Source organism: Dipodomys spectabilis, unplaced genomic scaffold, assembly GCF_019054845.1.
Source record: "Dipodomys spectabilis isolate Male_0828 unplaced genomic scaffold, ASM1905484v1 ptg000095l, whole genome shotgun sequence".
NCBI classification, from domain to species: domain Eukaryota; kingdom Metazoa; phylum Chordata; class Mammalia; order Rodentia; family Heteromyidae; genus Dipodomys; species Dipodomys spectabilis.
In genome coordinates this window covers 22,251,722-22,277,326 of record NW_024870772.1, presented here as the reverse complement: position 1 = coordinate 22,277,326, position 25,605 = coordinate 22,251,722, and the positions used below count along the sequence as shown (strand labels likewise).

At 37.3% G+C, this 25,605-nt stretch overlaps 1 protein-coding gene across 1 annotated transcript; it reads left to right on the top strand.

Annotated features, from left to right (window-relative positions):
• The first annotated feature begins 627 nt into the window (after positions 1–627).
• Positions 628–25,228, top strand: Esd (esterase D). Its single transcript, XM_042685670.1, has 9 exons — positions 628–732; positions 5,686–5,760; positions 10,035–10,123; positions 14,504–14,602; positions 15,243–15,367; positions 16,782–16,901; positions 18,258–18,356; positions 19,494–19,661; positions 25,089–25,228. The coding sequence occupies exons 2-9, from the start codon at positions 5,693–5,695 to the stop codon at positions 25,167–25,169; spliced, it is 849 nt and encodes a 282-aa protein (XP_042541604.1). The 5' UTR covers positions 628–732; positions 5,686–5,692; the 3' UTR covers positions 25,170–25,228.
• The last annotated feature ends 377 nt before the right edge of the window (positions 25,229–25,605 follow it).

The following is a 25,605-nucleotide window of genomic DNA, read 5'->3' as shown; positions in this document are numbered from 1 at the left end:
TTTTTCCCTGTGCCTACCAGTGGAGATTTCAAATAGTTCCAAGTAGGTAAACTGAAAATCTGGGTCTGCGGCCTGGTTTCCACAGAGCCATCATTACACTGATACTCTTCAGCATGTCGGTGGAGCAGCACCCAGGTTTACGACAGCCTCAGCCCCTGGTCTGTCTTCTCCAGGAAGGCACTGGAGCAGAGGAGCTTAAACAAAGCGACAGAGCCCAACATCAGCCACTCCAGATTGGGAAGATCCTGACCTACGGGTGGAAAGAAGTTGGGGGCAACAATAGCAGCAAGAGCCAGTTCGTGAAGGGATAGTAACTGGGGGCGCAGAGGTGGGCACAAAGGGGGACGAGTAGAAAGGGTGGGGCCAAAGGGCTAGTGCGGAGGAAGGGGCGGGTCCGGGAGGCGGGGCCACAGGGTTGGAGCTGGGGAGGGGGCGGGGCAAGAGGGGGCGGACACAGCGGGCTGGAGTCGAAGGAGGCAGGCCACAGGTTTGACGCGGAAAGGGGGAGGGCCCAGAGAGGACGGGGTAGGAGGGGCGAAGCCCGGAGGGCGGTGCCTCATGGTAGGAGCCGAAGGGGGCGGGGCCACATGGTGGAGTAAGGCGCAAGCTCCGAGGGGGCGTGGCCACAGGGTTGGAGAGAGGGCGGGCCCAGGTCCTGTCCTTGGCGCCATGTTGAAGCCCCGCCCTTCCCTTCAGGCCGCTTTCCGTGTCTCGCCAGCACCACAAGCCGAGGTAAGGCGGGGAACTGGCGGAAGTCGGCAGCTCCTCGGCCGCCCCTCGCCCCTGGTTCTGGGACGGCCGCGGCTGCGCGGGGCCTAGTCGGGGCAGACGCCAAGCCTGCGGCGCGGATGTGCTCAGGCCGGAGCCACTCCGTCGCAGCCCGGGCCTGGACGGGATCCCGGGGCGCGGCGCTGCGCCTCGTCCCTAATCCTATTTCCTTCTCGGAGCTGGCTCCTGCCCGGTGTGAGCCCGGGCGCCGGGCTCGCCGCGCGCGGTCCCGCGGTCCCCGGGCGCCGGGCTCGCCGCGCACGCGCGGTCCCGCTGTCCCCGGGCTCCCGGGACCGCCCCGAGGCGCGCGGCGAGCGCGCGGGGCGCCGGGTCCCCGCCGGGCCGCCCCACCTCTCGGCTTTGGGGTTCACCGGTCCGGTTGGAACCGTGCCTCTCACCGCTCCTGACGGTGCCGTTTACTTTGTCAGACAAACAGGTGTGAGATGGGAGGAGGAGCCGTGCCCCAGGCTCCAGTGAGCCCAAGTGTGTTAAACGGATTACCACCCTGGGCTCCCGTGGGGCCTTAGCGGTTCCAGAACCTTCTAGGAAGTTGGAGGCTGACTTCTGTGTTTATATAGTTAGGTTGAAGGTGGGAGACAGAAGTGTGATTTTGTAAACATGGTTACTTAGGAACATTAAGTAATAAACGTAGCTCCTGTTACCCCTAATTTTTAAGCTTAGTAGTTTTTAAAACACAAGCACTTAGCTCTGTCAACTAGTACTTTCTTCTATCTTCATAAGCTTTTTTTTTTCTATTTTCAATTTTTAAAACTGGTACTGGGGCTTGAGTTCAGGGTCTGAGCATTGTCCATAAAGCTTTTTCTGGCTCTCAGCTGGTGCTCTGCTACTTGGACCACAGCTCCATTTCTGGATTTTGGGGGCGGGGGGGTAGTTAATTGGTGGTAAGAGTTTCCTGGACTTTCCTGCCTGGGCTGGCTTCCATCCTCGGGGATCTCAGCCTCCTGAATAGCTAGGATTATAGGCATGAGCACCTGTCATTTACAACTTCGTATGTATGTATGTATGTATGTATGTATGTTTGCCAGTGCTGGGGCTTGACCTCAGGGCCTGAACGCCTTCCCTGAGCCTTTTTGTGCTCAAGGCTAGGGGCTTTACCATTTGGCATAGCACCACTTCCAGCTTTTCTGAGTCGTTTATTGGAGATAAAGAGTCTCATGGACTTTTCTGCCTGGGCTAGCTTTGAACCAAGATCCTCAGATCTCAATCTCCTGAGTAACTAGGATTATAGGCATGAGCCGCCTACACCCGCTTAGAACCATTTTATATATATATATATATATATATATATATATATATATATATATATATATATATATATATATAATTAAAAAGAAAGGTCAGGCACAGAACCTGGGCCTGCACTGCACAGGATCCTCACTATCTCTGTCTTCCACCTCCCCATCTTATCTCACTGGATGGGTTTTGAGGCTGTAAAACAAAAAGATGTCATCTCCTCAAATAACACCACCTTTTTCTGTAATGACTTCTGATAAACGAATTACCTGCTCAATGATCTTTCCAAGGACCTGTCTTGGTTTCAACAAGTCCATAGCGGTTTGCTTGGTTTATTTCAGCACAAACTTGAGTTTAAGTAGAGAATGCATCATAGGCATTCCTATTAACAAAAGACCTTTTAGGGTTTGTGTTTGTGTTTTCAAGGGATTTGTTGAGATTTGTAAAAGCTGGGATTACAGTTATAAGTCACTGTGCCTGATAATTTTCCAAATGTCTTACAGTGTCAAACTTAAGTTTCAAACTTAAAAACTTAGCTTATCCTTTGTTTCAAAAAATCTTCCCACACTTTTTCATCTATTTGAATAAATCACAAGTCATCTATTACATCTGCTCTTTGAATGTTCTTTAATGATATTCTAAATCAATACTTTTGGCCAGAAGAATTATGACTAAAATACTTTCTATCTGTTGATAAAATACTTTCAATTACAAATCAAGAAGATTTCCTGAATTTTCTTTGGGGTTCTTCTTGCAGTTAGCTTTTCTTTTGCCTCTTTTTCAGCTATGTGTTTCCTAGGAAATAAGAATTTTTTCAGCTGCTTTTACAGGACCACTAGTGTATATGCAATCCATATGTATGTATTCCAACCCTCCTCATGGTCTGGTGCATATCTATACTAAAATTAAGGTTCAGAGTGGTGACCCATCAGCTGCATTTTCTATGCTGCCATATCCCAGGTGGATGGTCACCCATAGGCCTTAAAGAAAATATCCTTTGGGAATGTATAAGTAATCCATTTAGTTTTCAAGGTATTTTCCCTTTGATGCAGATCAAAAAAATGTAGCACTTAGGTAAATGAACTCACTTAAGTTTTATTGTTTATGAGTTACTAGAATAAAATTTAAAATTTTATTAATTAAAAATCCTTCATTTGGGGGGGAGGATTGGATGGGGGAGTGGGGGGAGGCTGGGAAGGGATGTGAAGGGTAAACAAAGGAGGAGGCTGCAATGCTTGATAAGAAATGTACTCATTATCTTGCCCATGTAATTGTAATCCCTCTGTACAGAGGGGTTCACAATAAAAAAAAAAAAAAAAGGGCTGGGAAGGTGGCTCAGTGGTAGAGCGCTTGTCTTGCATGCATGAGGCCCTGAGTTCGATTCCTCAGCACCACATAAGCAAAAAGAAAAAAGCCAGAAGTGACGCTGTGGCTCAAGTGGTAGAGCACTAGCCTTGAGCTAAAGAGCTGAGGGACAGCGCCCAGGCCCAAAGTTCAGGCCCCATGACCGGACCCCAAAAAATAAATAAATAAAAAATAAAAATCCTTCATTTTTCTTTTAAATTTTTTGTAGTACTATGGTTTGAACTTGGGGCATCATATTTGACGCCCTTATTTGCCATGCCTCCTGTATTGCTTTTTGCTATTTTAACATTTAATGTATATTTATTTTTGTAAGTTTGTGTTCTATAGGTAAAAAGAAACATCAAGGAATAGAACATTTATATTTAACTGGTTTGCATCTATTCCTGCTTTTGTTTCTTAATTGTGAATATTGCTACATAAAGCCTACGATGAAACTACTGAATGTTGTGTCTAATAATACATTCAGTTGCAATCTATTCTAGGCTTGAACAGCTAAGACATCAATATAGCTCTTTAACCCAGAAAAGTGAATTAAAATGGGTAATTTTCTTACAGCAATTTTTTTGCTGGTTATTTTAGAGATGCAGTCTTGAGGACTTTTTCTGTCTGTGCTTGCTTGAGATCCTCCAGATCTCAGCCTCTTGAGAAGCTGGGATTATAGGAATGACCCACCAGCACCTGATGTAACTTCTTTTCCTTTACCTTATTGGCAGTATTAGGATCTGACCTCAGGGCTTCATTCTTGCTAAACAGAATGAAGAATACTTGATTCATGCCTTCAGCTTATCATATAGGAAATTTGCATTGAAAATATAATCACCATATATAGTTTTCTTAGTTGATGTCATACTTTTTGTTAAATCTAACATTTTTCTTGATTTGTAATTGAAGATACTTTGCAAACGGGTAATTAAAAGTATTTTAGTCATAATTCTGGCCAAAAGTACTTGCTTGGAATTTCAGCTAAAGAACAGAGGTAATAGACTATATGTGGCTTAGTAAAATAGATGAATAATGATATGTAAAAAGATTTGTTAAAAAATTATTTAAAGTTTGACCTTGTATGTATGTAAGAAGCTTGGAAAATAACTGAGCACAGTGGCTTATGACTATAATCCCAAACAGCTCAGCAGGTGGAGATCACATGGATCTTGAGTTAGTTCAAGCAAAAAATTAGTGAGATTCCCAGCTCGAGAAAAAAAAAAAAGCTGGATATGGTGTCTAGATTTTCTGAAGAATTTAAAGATAGAATTGAAACTATTATCATTTAGAATTTTATAAAGACATTTCCAAGATTTCCTTTCATATTTTTATCAGATAAAGCTGTAACTGATCACTATATATTAGTGTATTTCTGAAGTTTTTTTTTTTTTTTTGGTCAGTTGTGGGGCTTGAATTCTGGGCCTGGGTGCTGTCCCTCAGCTCTTCAGCTCAAGGCCAGCGCTCTACCACTTAAGCCACAGCGCCACTTCCGGTTTTCTAGTGGTTTATTGGAGATAAAAGTCTCATGGACTTTCTTGCCCAGGCTGGCTTTGAACCGTCATCCTCAGATCTCAGCCTCCTGAGTAGCTAGGATTACAGGCGTGAGCCACCAGCGCCCGACTTATTTCTGAAGTTTTTATTTCCTATGTAGGACTCCGTACTGTGTATTTTCATGCTCCTAGGGTCAGAAGGAAATCTTTCCTTGAGAAAATTTTCTCTTTGTTTAGTAGGTATTTAGAATAAAAGTGTTTTTCACTGTCAAGATTGTATGATCAAATTAAAATGTGCTGGAGAAAAAAGTTAATTACCAAACTTCATTATTTTCTAATGACAAGTTCTTTTGATTCACTATTAACATGCTTCTCTATACTTGTTTTGTTGATATTTTTATTATCTTTAAGTAGTTGTACAAAGGAGTTGCCATTCAGCAAAGCAGTCTATGAATTCAGTACACCTTGATCATTGTCACCTCTTTTAACATTCTCTCCCATCCCTCCCAACCCACCTCTTCCCTCACTTTCTTTGAATTTTATAGAATACATATTCAATTTTTCACTGCATATTGATCTAAAATTTGTGTATTACTTGTTAATATATTAGTAATGGTATACCAAAATCATGAGATTTTTCAGTGTAAATAATGAATGAAACTGTGGAATATGCAATTTAATTTCTTAATGTTATTTCCCAGACACATGAAAAAAAAAACTCCAGGTAGAAAATAATTGTATGGCCATCTAATCCAAAACCAGTTTTATTTCAAGGTTTTCAGAAACTAAATCTTCAGAAATTAATGAGATTTATCTTCACCAATAGGAGAAGAATGGCATTAAAACAGATTTCCAGCAACAAGTGCTTTGGAGGATTGCAGAAAGTGTTTGAACATGACAGGTAACTTAAGATGCAGGTGATTTTAGATACTTCTTATTCAATTTATTTGTTCTGTAGTTTTAAACAAATCTTTTCATAATAGCATATTATTCTGCTATTAATATCTCTGTCTCTATGAGTATCTGACAGTTTCACAAACTTACTTGGACTGCATAAAGTAAAAAGTTATGAGTTAAAGAAAATCTTCAAGCTCTGACACTTTTCTAATACTTGGTGAAAATGCCTGTGCTGCCTCCGGGAAATTTAGAGAACGTCTTTCTTCTTTAGGGATCTTTTAAAATGAAAAAGACACCTGGCTTCGTTATAGGTGGCAGCTTACACTTCATGCATTTATCTCTGCTGCCTCCTCAAATCTGACAAACATGGTATTAAGAAAGTTTCAAGCACTAAGCACACAGGTGTACATACACACAGAAGAATCAGGGAACAGGAAGTAAGAACAGAATTTCAGAAGCAAGAATACAGATGGATGGGCACCACCAACTTAGCACAGCCTAGAAAGCCAAGTTTTGAACAGGAAGAGAAAGCTGAGAAGTGATGTATTTTATAAAGCCTTAGGAACCAGTGACATCAGGCACACAGGAAGGAAGATAAATATGGAGCTCAGGAAAGGTAGCTGAACATTTATGTTAAGAAAGCAGCTAGATCCCAGATTGTCCGAGCATTCTGTGCAGCCAGGCTGCTACCCTCTCCACCTCTGACCAGAGACTGGAGGTCTAAAGTTTAGGAAGGTAAGCAGTCTGTGCCAGAGTGTACCAGGGACAACTGGTGGAAGGTATAATGCAACTATGTTAAGCAAAAATGGGTATACTGAATTTCATCCACTCGCTACAAAAATTTGGGGAGTTTGGCTTGTATCCTCTTATAAGAGTTTTCTCTTGGGAATTTAGCTATATCCAAAAGACCAGGTTTTAAGAGATGCAGATTTGCCAGTAAAATGATCTGGCCAAGCATGGCTGGCACTGAAGCAGTAGTTAATACTCCTCACTTGCACTCTTCTTTCAATACGACAGTTAGTGTTTTCATGCTTAAATAGGAAGAGAAAGCTGAAGATCTCTTAGACATCCATGTAAGGCCACTAATTCAAAAGGCATACAGCAGCAAAAAAAGAACAAACATTGGAGGAAGTAGACTGCAATGGATGGACTTCAAATATACTAATGTTTAATATCAAAGTGATAGAGAATTTAACCCCTGACATCAGAAGAAATAATAATAAAATATTTAAGAACAAAACAGGCCAGAAATTTTATACTAGATAGTAGAAATGAGAAGCATTAGTTGATAAGACTGGACTTCCTGGTAGGGAATATGAAAAAAAAAAAGGAAAATCAAAGTGAGAAGGTAAGATTAGAGGACTTGCCTAAGACATTAAATATTATGAGTTTCGAAAAGTAAAACAGAAACAAAGATATGACTATAATTCTAGACTTATTAAACCTGAAAGGTTTAAGTTGCTGGCTTGAAAAGTGGTAGAACATACTGGATGAAAATGCACCAACATGTAGTTGTGGAGATGGGAGGGAAGGAATGGGAGGAGAAAAACAAAGGAGGAGGCAACAATGCTTGATAAGAAAGGTAATTGTACCTTGCTCATGTAATTGTAACCCCTCTGTACAGTATTTTCACAATAAAAAACTTATCAAGAAAAAAGAAAATGCACCAATATTGTTAAGTATTGGAGTGTTGGAAACAGAAACTTCCCCAAGTATCCAGGGGTTGGGGATTGATTAAGAATTTTCAGAGATATAGATCAGCTTACAGGGATTCAGAAGGCAGAGCAGCAGTGCCTCTAACATTCTGAAGGATGCCTTTTGTCACTAAAAGTATCCTTGTTAAGGGTGAGAGTAGGAAAAAGACTTTTCTGCCTGTATTAGTGTATTTCCCATGTAGCTCTTTTCTGGAAGTGGCTGGTCCATCTCCATCAAAAACAAAGGGCTAAAGTCAGAAAGCTTGAGATCAGGAAGAACAGGGTAGGTTAGAAAGTCCAGAGATCTGATAGCCAGTAGACATGTGTGGTTTAGTTAACTATTAAAAATGCAGCCCGCTATGGTGGCACACGCTGGTAATCAATGAGGAGGATGAGGCAGGAGGATCATGAGTTTGAGGCCAGCCTGGGCTATTCATTTGTCAGGTAGTGGGGGTCATCCCTATGATCCTAGCTACTCAGGAGACTGAGATCTGAGGATTTCCAGTTAGGAAAGTCCATAAGACTCATATCTCCAATAAACTATTCAGAAAAAGCCAGAAGTGGCACTGTGGCTCAAGTGGTAGAACACTAGCTTTGATCACAAAGAGGCTCAGGGACAACCCTCAGTCCCAGAGTTCAGCCCCAGAATAGACCAAAAAAAAAAAAAAGAAAAAAAATCAGTCCCTCTGAACTCTAATGGCTCACACCTGTAATCCTAAACTACTCAGGATGCAAAGCTAAGGGATAATGGTTTGAAGCTGACTTGGGCAGAAAAGTCCAAGGAATTCCATCTCAAAATAACTGGTTAAAAAGTCAGGCTAAAAGGATGGCTCAAGTGGTAGAGAGAGCATCAGCTAAGTAAGCAAGCCAAACGAGCTTGAGACATTGACTTCAAAACTCAGTATTAGGTTGGGTGCTGGTTGCTCATGCCTGCAAACTTAGGTTTTTAGGATGCTGAGATCTGAGAATTGTAGTTTAAAGCCAGCCTGAGAAGGAAAGTCCATAAAACTTAAATTCAAATAACCACCAAAAAAAAAATGAAGTGGAGTTGTGTCTCCAGTGGTTGAACATGAGCCTTGAGCAAAAAAGCTCAGGGATAGTCTCCAGTCCCTAAATTCAAGTTCCACAACCAGAACAAAACACAACAAAACAGAAAGCCAATACTACCTCAAAGGAAAAAAAAAAGTTCTGCCAGCCACACTTCAAGTGCTCAGTAGCTAGTTATATGTGATAGAAGGCCATTGGCAGTGCTGATACAGAACAGTTTTATTATTGCATAAAGTTCTGTTGTTTGAGATTTTTTTATAAGAAAAATTGATTGATACACTTGGCTAAGAAGAAATTTATGAAAGTGGATAAGAGGACTTTGATGTTGAATTAGTGATAGTACAAAGTGGCCATACCAGATCTCTATATACTCTTAGCATTTGGGCAGCAAATACCCAATGGCATGATAGGGCCTCAGATGCTTCAGACCTGATTTATTTCACTATTTGAGATAGTTTTTTGTTTTGTTTTGTTTTTTAAATTGTGGTAAGAAAATTTAATATGAAACTGTTCTAAACCAATTTTTTTTTTTTTTTTTTTGTCGCCCATGGAGCTTGAATTCTGGGCTGGAAACTGTCCCTGATCTATTCAACTCAAGACCAGCACTTTACTACTTGAGCCACAATCCCAATTAAATGGTGGTTAACTGAAGATAAAAGTCTCACAGACTTTCCTGACTGGGCTGGCTTTGAACTTCAAACCTCATATCTCAGCCTCCTGAGTAGCTAGGATTACAGGCAAGAGCTACCGGAGCCCAGCTTGACCAAGTTTTTAATATTAACATTTTTATTACACTTAACAAAAATTTAAGTGTACGAAAAGGTTTTCTTTTGTTGTGTTATTTTGTTTGATCTTGATCCTCCTGCTGCATCCTCCCAAGTGCTGGGATTAAAGGCATATACCATCATGACCCACTTAAAAAAAGGTGTTAAACCATCCACTTACTGGTTTTTGCCAACTGATAATAACTGATTATAAATATCCTGGTATTGGATATAGATCTAATATAGTATATTATGAAAGAAACATCTGAACTTCCCTAATAGCAGTTGAAGACATTAAAAGCAACTTCCAGAAACTTTTTATGACTCTAATCAAGAATAAGAAAGTTATAAAAGTAAATCAAACTTCTGCAGAGAATGGAAGGGGAGCATGCAGAAGACTTCTTATTACATTGAGGGGGCTGTTGTGGGAGCCAAGCAACAAACAACAGTTTACTAACTCAAGGGAAACAGAAGACTAAAAGAAAAAGCAAAGTAGTCCTAGTAGCTCATCTCTGGATGTACTGATAGCTTCCTAGAGGAATGTAGAAATGTACGGAGAACAAAGGCAGGGTGAATTAACTAGCACCCTGCCCATAGTGGGATGTTAGTAGGTAATAACAAACTAAAAAAAGAAAAATCAAGAAAACATTTGAACATTAGATCACTTTTTTGGGCCTTTACTATATATCTTGCATTCTAAATAGTGCTTAATTATTTTGTTTTGGTTAATGGGGAGTATTAATATTTTGTTGTGATTGTGATTGAAATTACAGTGTTGAGCTGAACTGCAAAATGAAATTTGCTATCTACCTACCACCAAAGGCAGAAACTGACAAGTGCCCTGCACTCTATTGGCTGTCTGGTATGTATTACACTTCTGAGTTTTACACAGGAATTATTCTTTTTAACTGGTTTACTCCCCACACACACTTTAATTTTTACTTATTTATATGCTTTTTGAGCCTTTTTTTATTTTTAGCAGTCTCTCCTAGTCTACTGGCATTTACTGGCATCATAACTTAAGAATAATTTCAGATCTATGAAATTACATTTACTCATTTCTCAATTAGACCAGGTAACTTAGCAGAGGACATAAAGTTCTCGACTCACTGAAAAGGACTTGGAAAAGTTATTTATCTACCTTACAGCTTCCTACGTATTTCTGAAATGGCAGAAACTTTACCAGTAAAATAGAACAATATTAGATGAAACCACACCATGAATACTAACTAGAAACCACAGACATGTCACTTCCTACAGTGATCTTGAGAATATTTTAATTAAACTCCATAGAGTATCTATGGCAGTAGTCTGGACAATCACAAAGAACACTGTTTCTTCAGTGGCTTATATTTCCAATCAGACTGTAGATAGAATTGAGGAACGAAGACTTTGATCATGGTAGTTTTGAGTGTCAGTGCTTACAGATATTGGCTTTTCATTTTAGAGGCAGACATTACAATGAGAGTTAAAACAACCAAATTATAATGTGTTATTTTGTTTCCTTAAAATTATTCTTTTTTGGGGGGCATCCAGTCGTGGGGCCTAAACTCTGGGCCTGGGCGCTGTCCCTCAGCTCTTCAGCTCAAGGCTAGCCCTCTACCACTTGAGCCACAGCACCACTTCCAGCTTTTTTCTTTTTGCTTATGTGGTGCTGAGGAATCGAACCCAGGGCCTCAGGCATGCAAGGCAAACGCTCTACCACTGAGCTACCTTCCCAGCCCCTAAAATTATTCTTATAACATTGTTTTAATAAATATTTATTTAGTTAAAGGTAAGATTCAAATACCAGTCTTTGAGAATGAGAGTATTTCATTTTGAAAGGTAAAAGCTAAATATGTATCTGATTTTTACCTTAACTGATTAAATAATGAACACTGATTTTTCTAAAAGCACATTAGGTATTTTGAAAAGAATTAGCAACAAAATTAGATACTTAATTGTAGAAAATGTAATATTGTGTAACTAAAGGTAACCTTAGAAATCATTTGATTCACATAAAGAAAGCCAAGTTCCCCCAAAATATAAGTATTACCCCAAATCACATAACTGTGAGATTGAACAAACTCTCTAACTTACAATCAAAACTTTTATTAAGTGTTATCGTTTTTTCTTTTTGAATTTTATTTCTGATGAGAACAACTAAATCATTTCTTTTGACTACAGATTAATAATTCAGGTCAGAAGTACCAGGCTATTAAGTTATGGGTACTATGGTAATAAAACCCTAAGTACCTAACCAAAATTGAAATCTATCAAAACAGATCATCTGAGCTTTATGAATATAAAATATAGAACTTGTATTTGTTTACAAAATGAAAAGCCTGTTTCCTTAGTGAGATGCTGAAAAACAGAGATTGTATCAGTTGTTTCTCGTCAAAACTGATCAACTAGCTGAAATCAAAACATGTAAACTAAAATCTTGATATAAAACAGTCCTTTCATTAGCTACGTACCCAAGAGAATTGAAAACATGATCATAAAAAGCTAAAAACTGGGACAAAATGAGGGAAGGAATGACACTGTCTAAAAAGAAATGTACTTATTACCTGACATGTAACTGTAACCCCCCTCTGTACATCACCTTTACAATAAAATTTAAATAAAAAAATAAAAAGCTAATGTTGATAGCACATTATTTATGATAGCCAAAACACAGAACAAACAAGTGTCCTTCCAGTTAAACGTGACAGGTCCATAGAACAGAGTATTACTTTGTTTATATTTTCTTCATTTTCTCTAGAGTCAACAGAATATTAAATAATAGGAATAATAAATAGGAAGTACTGAAGTCCTCATACATGTTAAAACATGGAAACCTGCAAGGTGAAAATAGGCCATTTCACAAAAACCACATATTAAATTCCATGTATATGAAGTGCCCAGAAATTCATAGAAAAAGTAGATTAGGAGTTGCCTGGGTTGGTTGAGTAGATTGAGATAAATGGTAACTTCTGATAGGGATTTCTCTTTGAGGTGATGAAAATGTTCTCAAATTAGTGGTAATGGTGGTACAACTAAATATATTAACAGTACCAAATTGAATTTATCTCAGAAAATAGTTACAAAATAATTTACTTTTTCCTATAAAATAAGTAGGTGTTAATTGCTACTATCTACATACTCAAGAATAATCCTAGTTGAAATATTTTCATTTCTGTGACTACAGTTACTGTAGTCAAAGAACTTGTGTTTTGAAGAACTTTTTTTTTCTGGTGTCTAACAAATTTATATTTCTCAAATACAAGTCTGTCATAGACCCAGTTCATAGTTTTTTTTTTTTTTTACATGTAAGCATTCCTATGAGATAGAAAGAAGCAATAATGATTTTCATATTTCACATGAAAGAACTAAGGCTTAGAATATTCAAGTTAGTAAAATATGAGTAATGCTTAGAACCAGATCTCTTAAATCTTAAATCCATGCTTTCTATACTATTAATCTGCATCATTTTGGTGTGGGGGGGGTGGGGGTGGGGGAGGAGGGCTGGGGGAATTTACAGAGTTGTTAACTATTTATCAGTATTGGGAAAGTTTTCCATCATGGTATAACTCCAGTCTCTGGAAAATGTGTGGGAAGGAAAGTAATAGACATATAATGGCTTTGTTTTTCTGATGTGACTGGTGAAGTCTTGTATGTCTTTATGCCATAAACTTCCATGAGAATACTTGTGACTTTGTGTCTGGTTATTATTAATTTAACAGTTGTTTATGGGCAACTACTTTCTAAGTCTTAGATAACAAATGTAAAAGTGTTTTTAAAAAGCAAAAACATGCCAGGAGTGGTGACTCAAGCCTATAATCCTAGCTACTCAGGAGGCTGAGATCTGAGGATTGAAGTTCAAAGACAGCTGGGCAGGAAAGTCTGTGAGACTCTTATCTCCAATAAACCACTCAGAAAATGACAAAAAAAAAAAAAAAAAGCATTAGCTAGGTGCTGGTGGCTCACACCTGTAATCCTAGCTACTCAGGAGGCTGAAATATGAAGATCATGATTAGAAGCCACCCAAGCCAAGAAAGTCCATGAGACTTTTTTTTTTTTTTGGGGGGGGGGGGTGGGTGTGGTTTCCGGTCGTGGACCTGAACTCTGGGCCTGGGCGCTGTCCCTCAGCTCTTCAGCTCAAGGCTAGCGCTCTACCACTTGAGTCACAGCGCCACTTCTGGCTTTTTTTTTCTGCTTATGTGGTGCTGAGGAATCGAACCCAGGGCCTCATGCTTGCAAGGCAACACTCTACCACTAAGCCACCTTCCCAGCCCTCCATGAGACTCTTATCTGCAATAAACTACTCAGTGAAAGCCAGAAGTCACTGTGGTTCATTTGATAGAGTGCTAATCTTGAGCAAGAAAAAAAAAAAAAAGCTCAGGGACAGTGCTCCGGTTGAGTTCAAGCCTCAGGATCGGCAATAAATAAATAATAAGTTTTTAAGTTAAATCATACTGAAGCATACTATCAGTATGCCTTGCTGTTGCTGATGATCAGATGTAGTAGAGTATTAAACACTGGCCACTGGAGAAAGCTCCTGTTGTAAGTACTGTTTAGCTCAAGAATATTATGCTATTTTGTCTTTTTTTTGGGGGGGAGGGGGCAGTCATGGAGCTTGAACTCTGGGCCTGGGCGCTGTCCCTCAGCTCTTCAGCCCAAGGCTAGCTCTCTACCACTTTAGCCACAGGTTTTCTGAGTGGTTTATTAGATATTAGAGTCTCACTGACTTTCCTGCCCCAGCTGTCTTTGAACCTCATCCTCAGATCTCAGTCTCCTGAGTAGCTACGATTACAAGCATGAGCTACTGGCGCCCAGCTTGTCTTGTCTTTCTCATACCATTATAATAGTATCATATATCTGTGTGAGAATAGCCATAGTATATGCTTACTGTATGTTTTGATGCAGAAATAACCACATATTTAACCACCATATTTATTAACACCTCATTTGTTTGATAATGCCATTCTACGGTTTAAAAAATTGGTTCTCAAGTAAGTCTGCTCCAAAGAATTCTAGTAATTAAGGCTAGTAAGAGACTTTGAAAGGATAGTTTGGGGACCTTTTAACCTAAGACAATTCTTAGATTAATATTATTTTACATTTTAAAAGAAGGAAAATTACATGGCTTATTCAAAATTTCTTGTAAGACAAAAGTAATTTTTTTATTTAATATTACTAAGTGAGCTTGTTTTCTTATATTGTAAGATTAAAACTTTATAATCACACTACAGCATAAGATGACAATTTTTTTTGTTTGTAGGTTTAACTTGCACAGAACAAAATTTTATATCAAAGTCTGGTTATCATCAGGCTGCTTCAGAACATGGCCTTGTTGTTATTGCTCCAGATACCAGCCCTCGTAAGTGATTTTGTTCCAGAGATCCTTTATACAAACCTAAGTTATAGGTGGTATAATGTGCACTACAGAATTCATCTCATATATTTGCTATTATCTTTTCATCTTTCTATAGCATCCTGACCCTAAAGTACCATACCTTTGAGTGGATTGGGGAAATGTAGTGATTCCAGAGTTCAAGAGAGTAAGCTAAGCACAAGCTCCATCTCCCCGCTCTGAGATCAACATGGTGCAAAGAGTTAAAGAAGTGTTGGTAGTGGGAGAAGAAGAGGGTCCCATAGGGATCTCTATGCAGTTCTGAATGACAAAGATGATATGCTTTTTGTAACCCAGGGAAGAAGTTTGTTCAAAACATAGGAGAGACAGGACTTCATCAATAAAGAAAGCAATTTATCACTTTGTCAACTGATTTCTCCCATTTTAAATATGATTCTCACTCATCTCATTGGCCAGACCATTATTTCTTCTCTTACCTCCCATGGCCCAATCAAGGACAAAAGAGCCGGAAAGTATAATTCAACCATTTGCCCAAAAGGAGGGAGCCCAGTCCATATTTGTGCCTATGGACTTGCAAATTCATCTGTGTTAGTAAACATGAAGAGTGACTACTGCATAGGTGAAATCATGGGTTCTTCATTGATAGGTGGCTGCAGTATTCAAGGAGAAGATGAGAGCTGGGACTTCGGCACCGGTGCTGGGTTTTATGTGAATGCCACTGAAGACCCTTGGAAAACTAATTATAGAATGTACTCTTATGTAACAGAGGAGGTAATGTCATTTTACTGTAATTATTAACTCATGGCTGGCAAGAGTTTCACTTAGACAAAATTCCTCCCAGGCAGTCCTGAAGTGATTGGGTATAATATTGGTAAACCTATTTCTACACCTATAAATTATCTTAGTAAAAATTTCAGTCTAAAATTATATCTATGTTTGCTATACATACCACCAAGTAACATATGTAAAGACTTTAATAATTATATTAAACTGCTCCACACTACCCAATTACCAAAGAAAATACATGAAACAGCCATTCATTCATTTCCTGACAGCTGGTTCATTCAAATACATTTTATAGTTGTAAACCAAGGTTTAATTAGAAAGGACAAATAGAAAAACATTATATCTGTTAATAATGATATTCAATTTATGCATTTTTACAAATGGTATAATTTTATTATATACATCATAATGACTCAGATACCGTAATTAAAATTTTAACCACCATAATTGTTGGTAACTTACTTGTTTTGATAAGTTCTAGGGACTCAACCCAGAGATTCATACATGCTAGAAAAGAGCTCTACCACAGAACTACACTCTCCCCCCAGTCACTTGTAATGTAACAATTATGTTTTCATATATTGCAGATTAGACTTTAAATTTTTATTTATTTTGATAAGACATCCCTAAGTATCCCATGCTGGCCTTGCACTCATTCAAAATTTTCCTGCTTTAAACTCTTGGCCTAGACTTTTGTCTGTGACTAATTTCACCGAATTTTAAAACTTATTTTACTTTATTGTACAAAATAAATATGTTTCTGTTTTATTCTAATGTTAACAATTATATAATATTATGTAATATACTTTTCATAGCTTGGGATATTTATGTTTTTGTGTATATTATAGTAAATATTATCATTTATATAATTTTTCTTCTCTAAGGAATTTTCCCTAAGAATAGATTGTAAGATGTGAAACTACCAAGGTTTTTCAATATTATTGCCCTAAGTTTGTAAAGTTACTTTTTAAGAACCATATATATATTTTTTTAATTTTTTTGTTCTGATCCTGGGCACTGTTCCTGAACTTCTTTGCTCAAGGCTAGTGCTCTACCATTTGAGCCAGAGCTCCAATTCTGTGTTTTTTAGTAATTTAGTGGAGACACGAGTCTCATGGACTCTTGCTCTGGCTGGCTTTGAACCATGATCCTCAGATCTCAACATCCTAAGTAGCCAGAATTACAGGCATGAGCCGCCAGAGCCTGGCAAAAATCATATATTTTAAATTATGTATTAATAATCATTGTCTACCTGAATTTTTTTCTTTTAGTCTTTGCCAGTCCAAGTCATAGTAAGGCTGATTTGGAAGTATTAATTGTATAATTAAATTATATAACTTTGAAAAAGTCTGAGCATATTTCCTCTGATATATTTTATCATACCCATATTTTTTTCTAGCTTCCTCAACTCATAAATTCACATTTTCCAGTGGACCCCCAAAGGATGTCTATTTTTGGCCACTCCATGGGAGGCCATGGAGCTCTGATTTGTGCTTTGAAAAATCCTGGAAAATACAAAGTAAGATTATCTATGCTACTAGTGTTACATATTTCTCTTGAACAGTATAATATTGGGAATTTTCAGCAATTGAAATGATTACATTGTTGTTTTAAAATCAAAATGAATTTTCTAAGCTTAGAAATTTGGGGAGATTGATGAAGGGCACTATATTTGATGACTATAAGACCAAGAGTGTAAGTATTCTATCAAAGTGGTTTCTTGTAGTCTTACTAGAAGTATTATAAAATGTACTTTATCTTTTCCATTATTTTTTCAAACTAGTTTTGAATGTATTTTTCTCTCCCCAATGAAGAATAACAGTCTTGATTAATATTGTGACAGTATCTATCATTTACTTGTATTTTCATCAGAAATAACTTTGTGAAGTTGAGATTTTCTTAGAATATATTCATGCTGAGTAGAAATTGAAAAATTCTCTGTCCTTAAGACCTCTAATGAAAATTGATATGCTGCTTGGATTGAAAAATACCACCCAGACTCTTTGCTAGGCTTCAGTGCTTTACTTTATATATCTTTATGGCCTTTCATTTTAAATGAGCCAAGTTTGAATATCTACCATATGTCAAGTGTCATATTATACAGAGCAGTATATTAAAAGGATTGAAAGTGAAATGTACTTTGAAACAATGATTACCTTAAGATTGCTTCTGTTTACAAACTCCAGGACTTTTCATTATCTTGAGATTTCTTTAATCCATTTGCCTCCCTAGGAAAAGCTTCTTAGTCATTTCAGGTATGCTACTAAGAAATAAAAATATTTGTTGTAGCAATTTCATAAACAGCAGTAGAAAACCAGGATTATGATAAGGCAATTGGTTTCTTGTGTCTGAGGTTGAAAAACAAACTTGAATTTTTGTTCTTTAACATGCTAGTGGACATTGTTATATACATTTATAAGTATATAGCATTCTATAGGTGCTGCACAAGCCCATCAGTGCATGAACAACATGTGGAGAATACAAAATTGTTTTAGAAATTCTGTCATATATAAAAGCATTCCTTACTGCTTGTCACTAATTAAGAGAAAATGTCTCAGATTTAGTAGCATGTTCACTGAAGTAGGCACGAACCCCTATTTTATATTAATACAGAATAATTTTTAGTGGAAATGAGTGAAACTCTGCAGATCATTTGTTTGTACCACAATTAAACTGTAATGAACTGCTTTGTGTTAAATGCCTCCATTTATTAGCTCTCAGCAGAATATACAAAAGATGCATTATGAAGAGGCATTATGAACAGTTGAGGTCTGTTGTTTACAGAGATTTTCATGGTGACTTAGTTTTTAAGTGAGTTGCAAGTATCATATTTGATGTAGTAAAATATAACATTTTAAATTTTGTTTTTCTTAAGTCTGTTTCAGCATTTGCTCCAATTTGCAACCCAGTGCTCTGTCCTTGGGGCAAAAAAGCCTTTAGTGGATATTTGGGAACAGATCAAAGTAAATGGAAGGTAGGTGTTGCGTGACTATCAATACTCATTTTTAAATTTGCTAGTTTTTAAAAAGTTGTACATACCACAGATGTATTCCTAGCCCACTCAGATTAAGGCTCTAGAACTGGGGCTGGGAAGGTGGCTCAGTGGTAGAGCGCTTGCCTTGCATGCATGAGGCCCTGGGTTCGATTTCTCAGCACCACATAAGCAAAAAGAAAAAAGCCAGAAGTGGCGCTGTGGCTCAAGATCTAGCCTTGAGCTGAAGAGCTGAGGGACAGCGCCCAGGCCCAGAGTTCAGGCCCTACAACCGGACCCCCCAAAAAAAATTTTTTTTAAAAAGGTTCTAGAACTGAGAATATTTGAATAAACTATTGAAGTTTTATAAGAAAAAGCAAAATTGTATAGTACTCTCTTTACTTTAAAACTGCTGTCTATATAGTAACATATATATGTCATATATGTAACTATACATACATGTTATAAATATATACATATATATAACACATATATATAGAGAGAGAGGATGTGTATGTATGGTTGGAGAGAGAGAGAAGGAAGGAAAGAAAAAGAGGACACTTCTCATATTTGTGGGTTCTTCGTCTGGATTGAATCAAAACTTTTTAAAACTATGTCGTAGTAAAACATTCATAAACTTTTTTTCCTTGTCATATTTTCTAAACAGTCCATTGTAACAAATGTTACATCACATATGTGTTCGGTAATTATAAATACTTCAGAGGTTTGAGAGATTGTCTGTAGGCTCTGTGCAAATACTCAACCATTCTAAGGAATGGACTTGAGCATCTGCAGATTGTGGTATTGGGATATTAGACTCAATCCCCACAAATAACAAGGAACACATAATTATACATAAACAATCATAACCCCTAATTTCTAGTTTTTGAAATCCTGGAGATATTCTGAGCTATGCTTTCTGGTTAATTTATATTTTTATGTCTAAATTAACATTACTTTTAAATTAACAGCCAAAATACCATGCATATATTATTAGTAAATTTAATCAGCCTAACTGCTTAACTAGATTTGATTGTCTTTTAGGATCTAGTATAGTATATTCCAAAGAATATCTTCCTTGGAACTTTCAATTTTAATGTTTTTAATTTTAATGTTTTAATTTCAATGTTTTTGTTATAGGCTTATGATGCAACACATCTTGTGAAGAACTACCCAGATTCTAAGCTAGACATACTAATTGATCAAGGAAAAGATGATCAGTTTCTTTCAGATGGACAGCTGCTTCCTGATAACTTCATAGCTGCTTGTACAGAAAAGAAAGTCCCTGTTGTTTTTAGATTACAAGAGGTAAGTACCAGGAAACTAGCTTGATCTAAATAGCAAAACTATAAAGCAACAAAATTCTATACTGCTCTCAAGTTATAATTTAAAATATAAAATTTTACCTCTTAATTACTTTAGGACACTTGAAGTGTATGCCTTTCTGTTCAGTTCATGGTATTTAAGACCAAGTATGATAGAAATAGGAAAGCTCTTAGCAATGAAAAGTTTTCTTTCTTCACCAAACAGTTAAAAACAAGTTTAAGGCTTAACATTACTGACTCTATCTGTCTCTACATGTGCTTCGTTGTTATAGTAGAATAAGGCCAACTTGCTCCATTAATTCTTTTTTTTTTCCATTTTTTTATTATTAATAAGTTTTTTATTGTGAAAATACCGTACAGAGGGGTTACAATTACATGAGCAAGGAAATGAGGACATTTCTTATCAAGCATTTTTGCCTCCTCCTTTGTTTCCCCTTCCCATCTCCCTCCCCACCCTGCCAAAGTTGTAATTCCATTTTTCAACATAATGTCTTATACATCTCATTGGGTCACCTGTATCCCTGTTTAAACAATTTGGTCTTTCCCTTCCCCTCCACAAATTATACCAACATCAAATACAGTAAAAGCAGGGGTTAAACCACAAATTATACAAACATCAAATACAGTGAAAGCAGGGGTTATACCGTGGGGGAGGGACATACACATCTGAGCCTCAGAAGCTGCTCATGTGTTCACACATACATGCACTTGTATTATCTGACTTCCATGCTAGTCATCTCTTGTGCTCCTTGGAAGTTCTGCTGGTGTGAGGATAATCACTGTATATCATTTGGCTTACAAATGTGTCTTAACTTTTGACTACCCAGTACTCATGAATACATCATTTTTTTTTAAATTTTATTTTATTTGTGAACATACTGTACAGAGGGGTTACAATTACATGGGCAAGGTAATGCATACATTTCTTACCAAGCATTGCAGCCTCCTCCTTTGTTTACCCTTCACCTCCCTTCCCAGCCTCCCCCTTCCCCCCCACCCAAACCTCCCCCCCCCATGAATACATCATTTTAAGTAAAGAAATTCTGCTTTTAGTTTTTTAAAAAAACTATTAATAAGCTTCAGAACATAGTAGAAAAAAACCTTTTATTTGGGGGTAAAAAAATGAACATTGAAAATTATATATTATATTTAAAAACATTCTTGTTAATGTTTAAAAGTAACATGTCAGACACATTTACCTGGAATGTAATTATTTAAATCGGTCTAGTGACTGTATAATGGTCCATTACAGTTGACACAGCGTTTTCATAGCCTTAACTGCCAAATGCGAGATCATTCCTTTCTTATACATCTATTTTACAGATGAAATAACAGGTTCAGAGAAATAACCTGTGACCCGCTGTATGGTATAACCAGGACTAACAGATCATAAATTTGGTCCTGAAATCTGTCTAGCCATTCCCAGACAGTATGGCCCTAAAGCAGGGGTAAATGGATGGACTTAGAGGTAGTGCAAGGAGAAACTGTATAGCCTTCTATAACTTATGCAGCACATCTTAGCAGTTTCCCTGCTTGTACAGGTAGTTAGAATGTGAACTGTATGTCATGTGGGGAAAACTGGTCAGAAACTAATGTATTTTATAGATAGATCTCATGTCATCTTTATCTCTTTTTTTTTTTTTTTTGAGTCCAGTCGTGGGCCTGAACTCTGGGTCTGGGTGCTGTCCCTCAGCTCTTTAGCTCAAGGCTAGCAGCGCTCTACCACTTGAGCCACAGCGCCACTTCCAGCTTTTTGCGTTTTGCTTATGTGCTGAGGAATTGAACCCACGGCCTCAAGCATGCAAGGAAGCGCTCTACCACTGAGCCACCTTCCCAGCCCTCATGTCATCTTTATATCTTAACTCTTGATGGACTATTTTTAGATGTATTTGAACATTTACCATTATAGTTACATTTTAGATTACAGTCAACCTTGAGAAATCCAAATTCCAATTTGATTGTAAGTGTAATAGTGTATTTAACTATATTAATTGTAGCTACGATGTTTTGTTCCAAATGACCTTAACTCCTTGGCATTTGCCATGTTGGATGCCTTGTCTGCTTCCTCTAAGGCTGTGCCAAGGAAATCTCTTGTTTCTGCAGACTAAGTTTCTGCCTGCCGATAAAGTCTGAAAATCTCTGGAGTTTGGTATAGTTAAACACAGGTGACATTGTTGGAGGGGGAAAAAACTACATCAGCTAATTATTTCTTTCCATGCCTGTACCCCATGCCATGAAAAGAAAATGTGGTTGACTATTATGAGGAGACAAGAGAGGAGTCAGTTGATTGCCAAGGGTTGGTATGGTAGAAGAGGCGGGGCAGGAGGGAGACCAGTATGTTTACAAGAGAATTGCACAGAGGATCTTTGCTCAGTTTCTTCACTGTAATGGTGGATGCATAGAACTTCCCAGGTGATTAAGTGCATTGCATCTTTCATAATAACTTCCAGAGTAAAATTTAGATACACCCGTTTTCTAATTCAGTCTAAATGCAGTTAGTCACTTTGGATACAGAAATGCATGCAATGCTGGAGAAATCTGAATAAGGTATTTATTAAATCAGTATTAATATCCTGGTTATACTATAGATTCACAAAATGCTAGCATTGGAAAAATATTTGGATTTCTCTGTGGAATTTCTCACAACTGCAAATGGGCCCATTAATCATCTCAAGAACTTCTATCCAAGGAAGAAAAAAAAATTACAACCATATGTATAATTTACCTGAAATAACAGTTTTCCTGCCACTTTTTAGCATGTTAAACATGCATAATTTGTTTATTCATTGTACATTGTCAAAAAATTGTTTGAGAGATGAATTAACACATGGAGATATTTATGGTTACTTCATATAATTTTTCTTTATTTGTCTTGGGGGGGTCTACTTGAAAAAAGAACAAAAAAAGCACTAGGTAACAGGATTCTGAAAGCTGCTGTACAAAGACCAGATCTCTAATCTGAAAAAGCAGAGCTTAGCAGTGCTTAGCGATTGAAGTTTATGTGTTGAAAAAAAAATTTCAGTGACCTAATACTGAGGAAACTTCCAGAAATAGTTTTCCTTTCCTGGAAAGAGAGGTTACCCTAACTCCCTAAGTCTGAGGGCCCTGTTTGGTGTCTTCCTATGCCTCCTAGAGAAGACAAAAAATGTGGCAAAGAGCTCTCACACTGTAGGCATTTCACTCATCTGTATATGCTCATGCTTAGCATTTGACCAGCACATAGATTCTGGTGTTTGTTAAATGAACAGGTGACTCCTCTGAACAGTTTTCTTTGTACTGTATAAATTTAACATCAGGATTCATGTCTAAGCTTTACTAATTGGGTCTGGAAAATATGTAGGAAAACACTGCCTGTTAGATTGAATGTCCACCTGAGCTTCTGGAACACTGACTCTTTTGGAGAGTTGAGTGAAGAACAGAAGAGTGTGAGTGTTTATTTTTATACTCGCAAGAGTCTTTTTTGTTACTGTAGATTTTCCATTTGAAGTTTGAGGTTGAGGAGAAAAGTAAAGTCCCTTCAAGTATCACTAAATATAGACAATTATACAAACTGCTTGTACAAGCTGTCTGGTATGTGACTACCAAATCAGCTCATTAGTCAAAAGAATAGAATAAACCATACTACTTAGTGAGACTGAGAAGCAAAACATGAGCCTAGTCAGGGATGGCACAATGAGCTCAAACTATGACTTCAGATAGGTTTTCTTCTGTCTTGATTACTTTAAGTACCATTGTGGATGTTAAAGACAGTTGCTTTTAAATGTTAGATAAAACAGACTTGCCTTGCAGTACATTCTGAGAGATCAAAATGAGCATTTTGCCTTACTCCAGAACTTCTGATAGTAATGGATTTAACATGAGGATTCACCATCAGTGGCCATATGTCTCTTATGCATCTGAATCATGCAAAGCAGTTAACAAATGTGAAACTAAGGATGAAAATATAACATACTCGGTCATGTTAGGGCTATATAATCACAAGTTGTTTTAGACATCTGTTTTCCTGCATTTCTGCCCATTTTCTTCAGATCCTTGTTTGATCTGTGAAAAATGGTGAGTATACTTGGTCCTGCATTTTATAGGTTTTGTGGACTAAAAATTATGGACTTAAAATAATTGGGAAGAAGGTGGCTTGTTTTTTATATCTTTATATAAGAAACTGATGGTTCATAGGATGACTAATAAGAGATTGAAACCAAATAATTCCAGGGCTCAGCCTTCAGGTTGACAACCTTCCTGTCATATACTCTTCCACAGGAAGCGACAGATTGCTTTCAAGTTACTTCGATAACTTTCTAGTAAATTTTATTATTAATGGTTGGCTGCTCTTGATAGATGCGCAATTCCATACCTTCTAGAAGTAAGAAATTAAGAACATTTATTGATTCATCAAAACAGTGAGGATTTGCCTCATGCCCTGAAACCCTAGGGATATTCTTTTTAGGTATATTTTTATTTCTTACATGCTTAGAGAAATTCCCATTCCTCCCATCAAAAGACCATTCATTTACTTACTAGTTAAGTTGAAAACTTAAATTCTTTCTTAGACTTACTTCTTTCAGTTTTTTCTGCCTTGGTTTTAATTGCCATTAGTTGTGGATGTCCTTCCAACTTATGTGGTGCATAACACCCTTAGAAAGTCCTTCCCATCTTGGTTCACATTGTTCTTTTCCTCTGAAGACTACTTAACTCTGTTCTAAGAGGTATCATAGTCACTAGAGAAAGGTTTTCATTGGCTGGGTAGGTAGAGATCTGTCTCAGATACTTTACACCTTTCATTTTCTTTCTGTTTCAAGGTAGTTTTCAAAAGATTCACAGGATTTTACTCAGTTTGATAATCAGGTTTAATGAATGATTCTGTTCTTTTCCAATGAACGTATGATATGTGTAAGAAGTAGGATTCTAAACATGGTTTGTCATGGCTCTGTTTAAGCACAACTTAAACAATGATAGAGCTTTTAAGGCATTTTTCTATTTTTCTCTGCATCTTTTATGTGTATTTATTTTTTGGTTTTAAAAGTTCACTACTTCATTGCTACCAGTATGCTGCTTTTATGAATTAAAATACCTTGCCTGTGTTTCCAAGTTCTCTAAATCCAGATTCTTTTAATCCTTGTCAATATGAGCACCTGTCTGATCTGCCTGTTTAATCAATGTATTAGTTCTTCTCTTTGTATGTTGACAACTACATTTAGAAACGAAGCTATGAAGGATGTTTAATTTTCCTGCACATGGTTTGCAGTCTTTTTAAGATACAGTAGAAATGTTAAAGTGTAAGCACTACAACTTTGATTTGATTAAACTTTGCTTACATTCATAATATTCTGTTTACAGGCAAATTACATTTATAAAAGAGAGATGTATCTAATATTGAGGTGTCTAAGTGGAGAGAGTCTATTTTGTCTTCCAGGGTTATGATCATAGCTACTACTTCATTGCAACTTTTATTACTGACCACATCAGACATCATGCAAAGTACCTGAATGCGTGAAAAACTTCACACAGGAGACTCTCTTCGGGATTAAAGTTGTAACAAATAGAACTGCTAAGAACGAAAAGATTTCAAAAAATTGGATTTCATAATTGTCAAGGAGCCTCTTTCTCCAGTTGAGTCACCTTCTGAATAAATACATAAAACTGCTTTCTGACTTAAAAGTTATTTACCAGTGTTCACACAGGAAATCTTTTCTGCTTCACGCTTTTTGAGTATCATTTGGAAGTCCTTGTAATATTAACCTAAGGTCACATAATATGAATAGAATCCTATTCAAATCACAGAATGCTAACTGTAAAGCAGAAGATTTTAAATAGCTCAAACTCTTCATCTTTTCAGACTTCAATAAAGCCTCTGAGGCAGTGAACTATTCTCATCATGTTTGTTATCTATAATGTTTACCAAATACTTGATTTCTAGTATCTAATTTAAT

Excerpts from the sequence above, each read along its gene's own strand:
- Esd (XM_042685670.1), top strand. The coding sequence starts at position 5,693 with ATGGCATTAAAACAGATTTCCAGCAACAAGTGCTTTGGAGGATTGCAG. Across the intron at positions 5,761-10,034 it reads AAAGTGTTTGAACATGACAG|TGTTGAGCTGAACTGCAAAA; the intron begins GTAACTTAAGAT and ends TTGAAATTACAG. Across the intron at positions 14,603-15,242 it reads TGCTCCAGATACCAGCCCTC|GTGGCTGCAGTATTCAAGGA; the intron begins GTAAGTGATTTT and ends CTTCATTGATAG.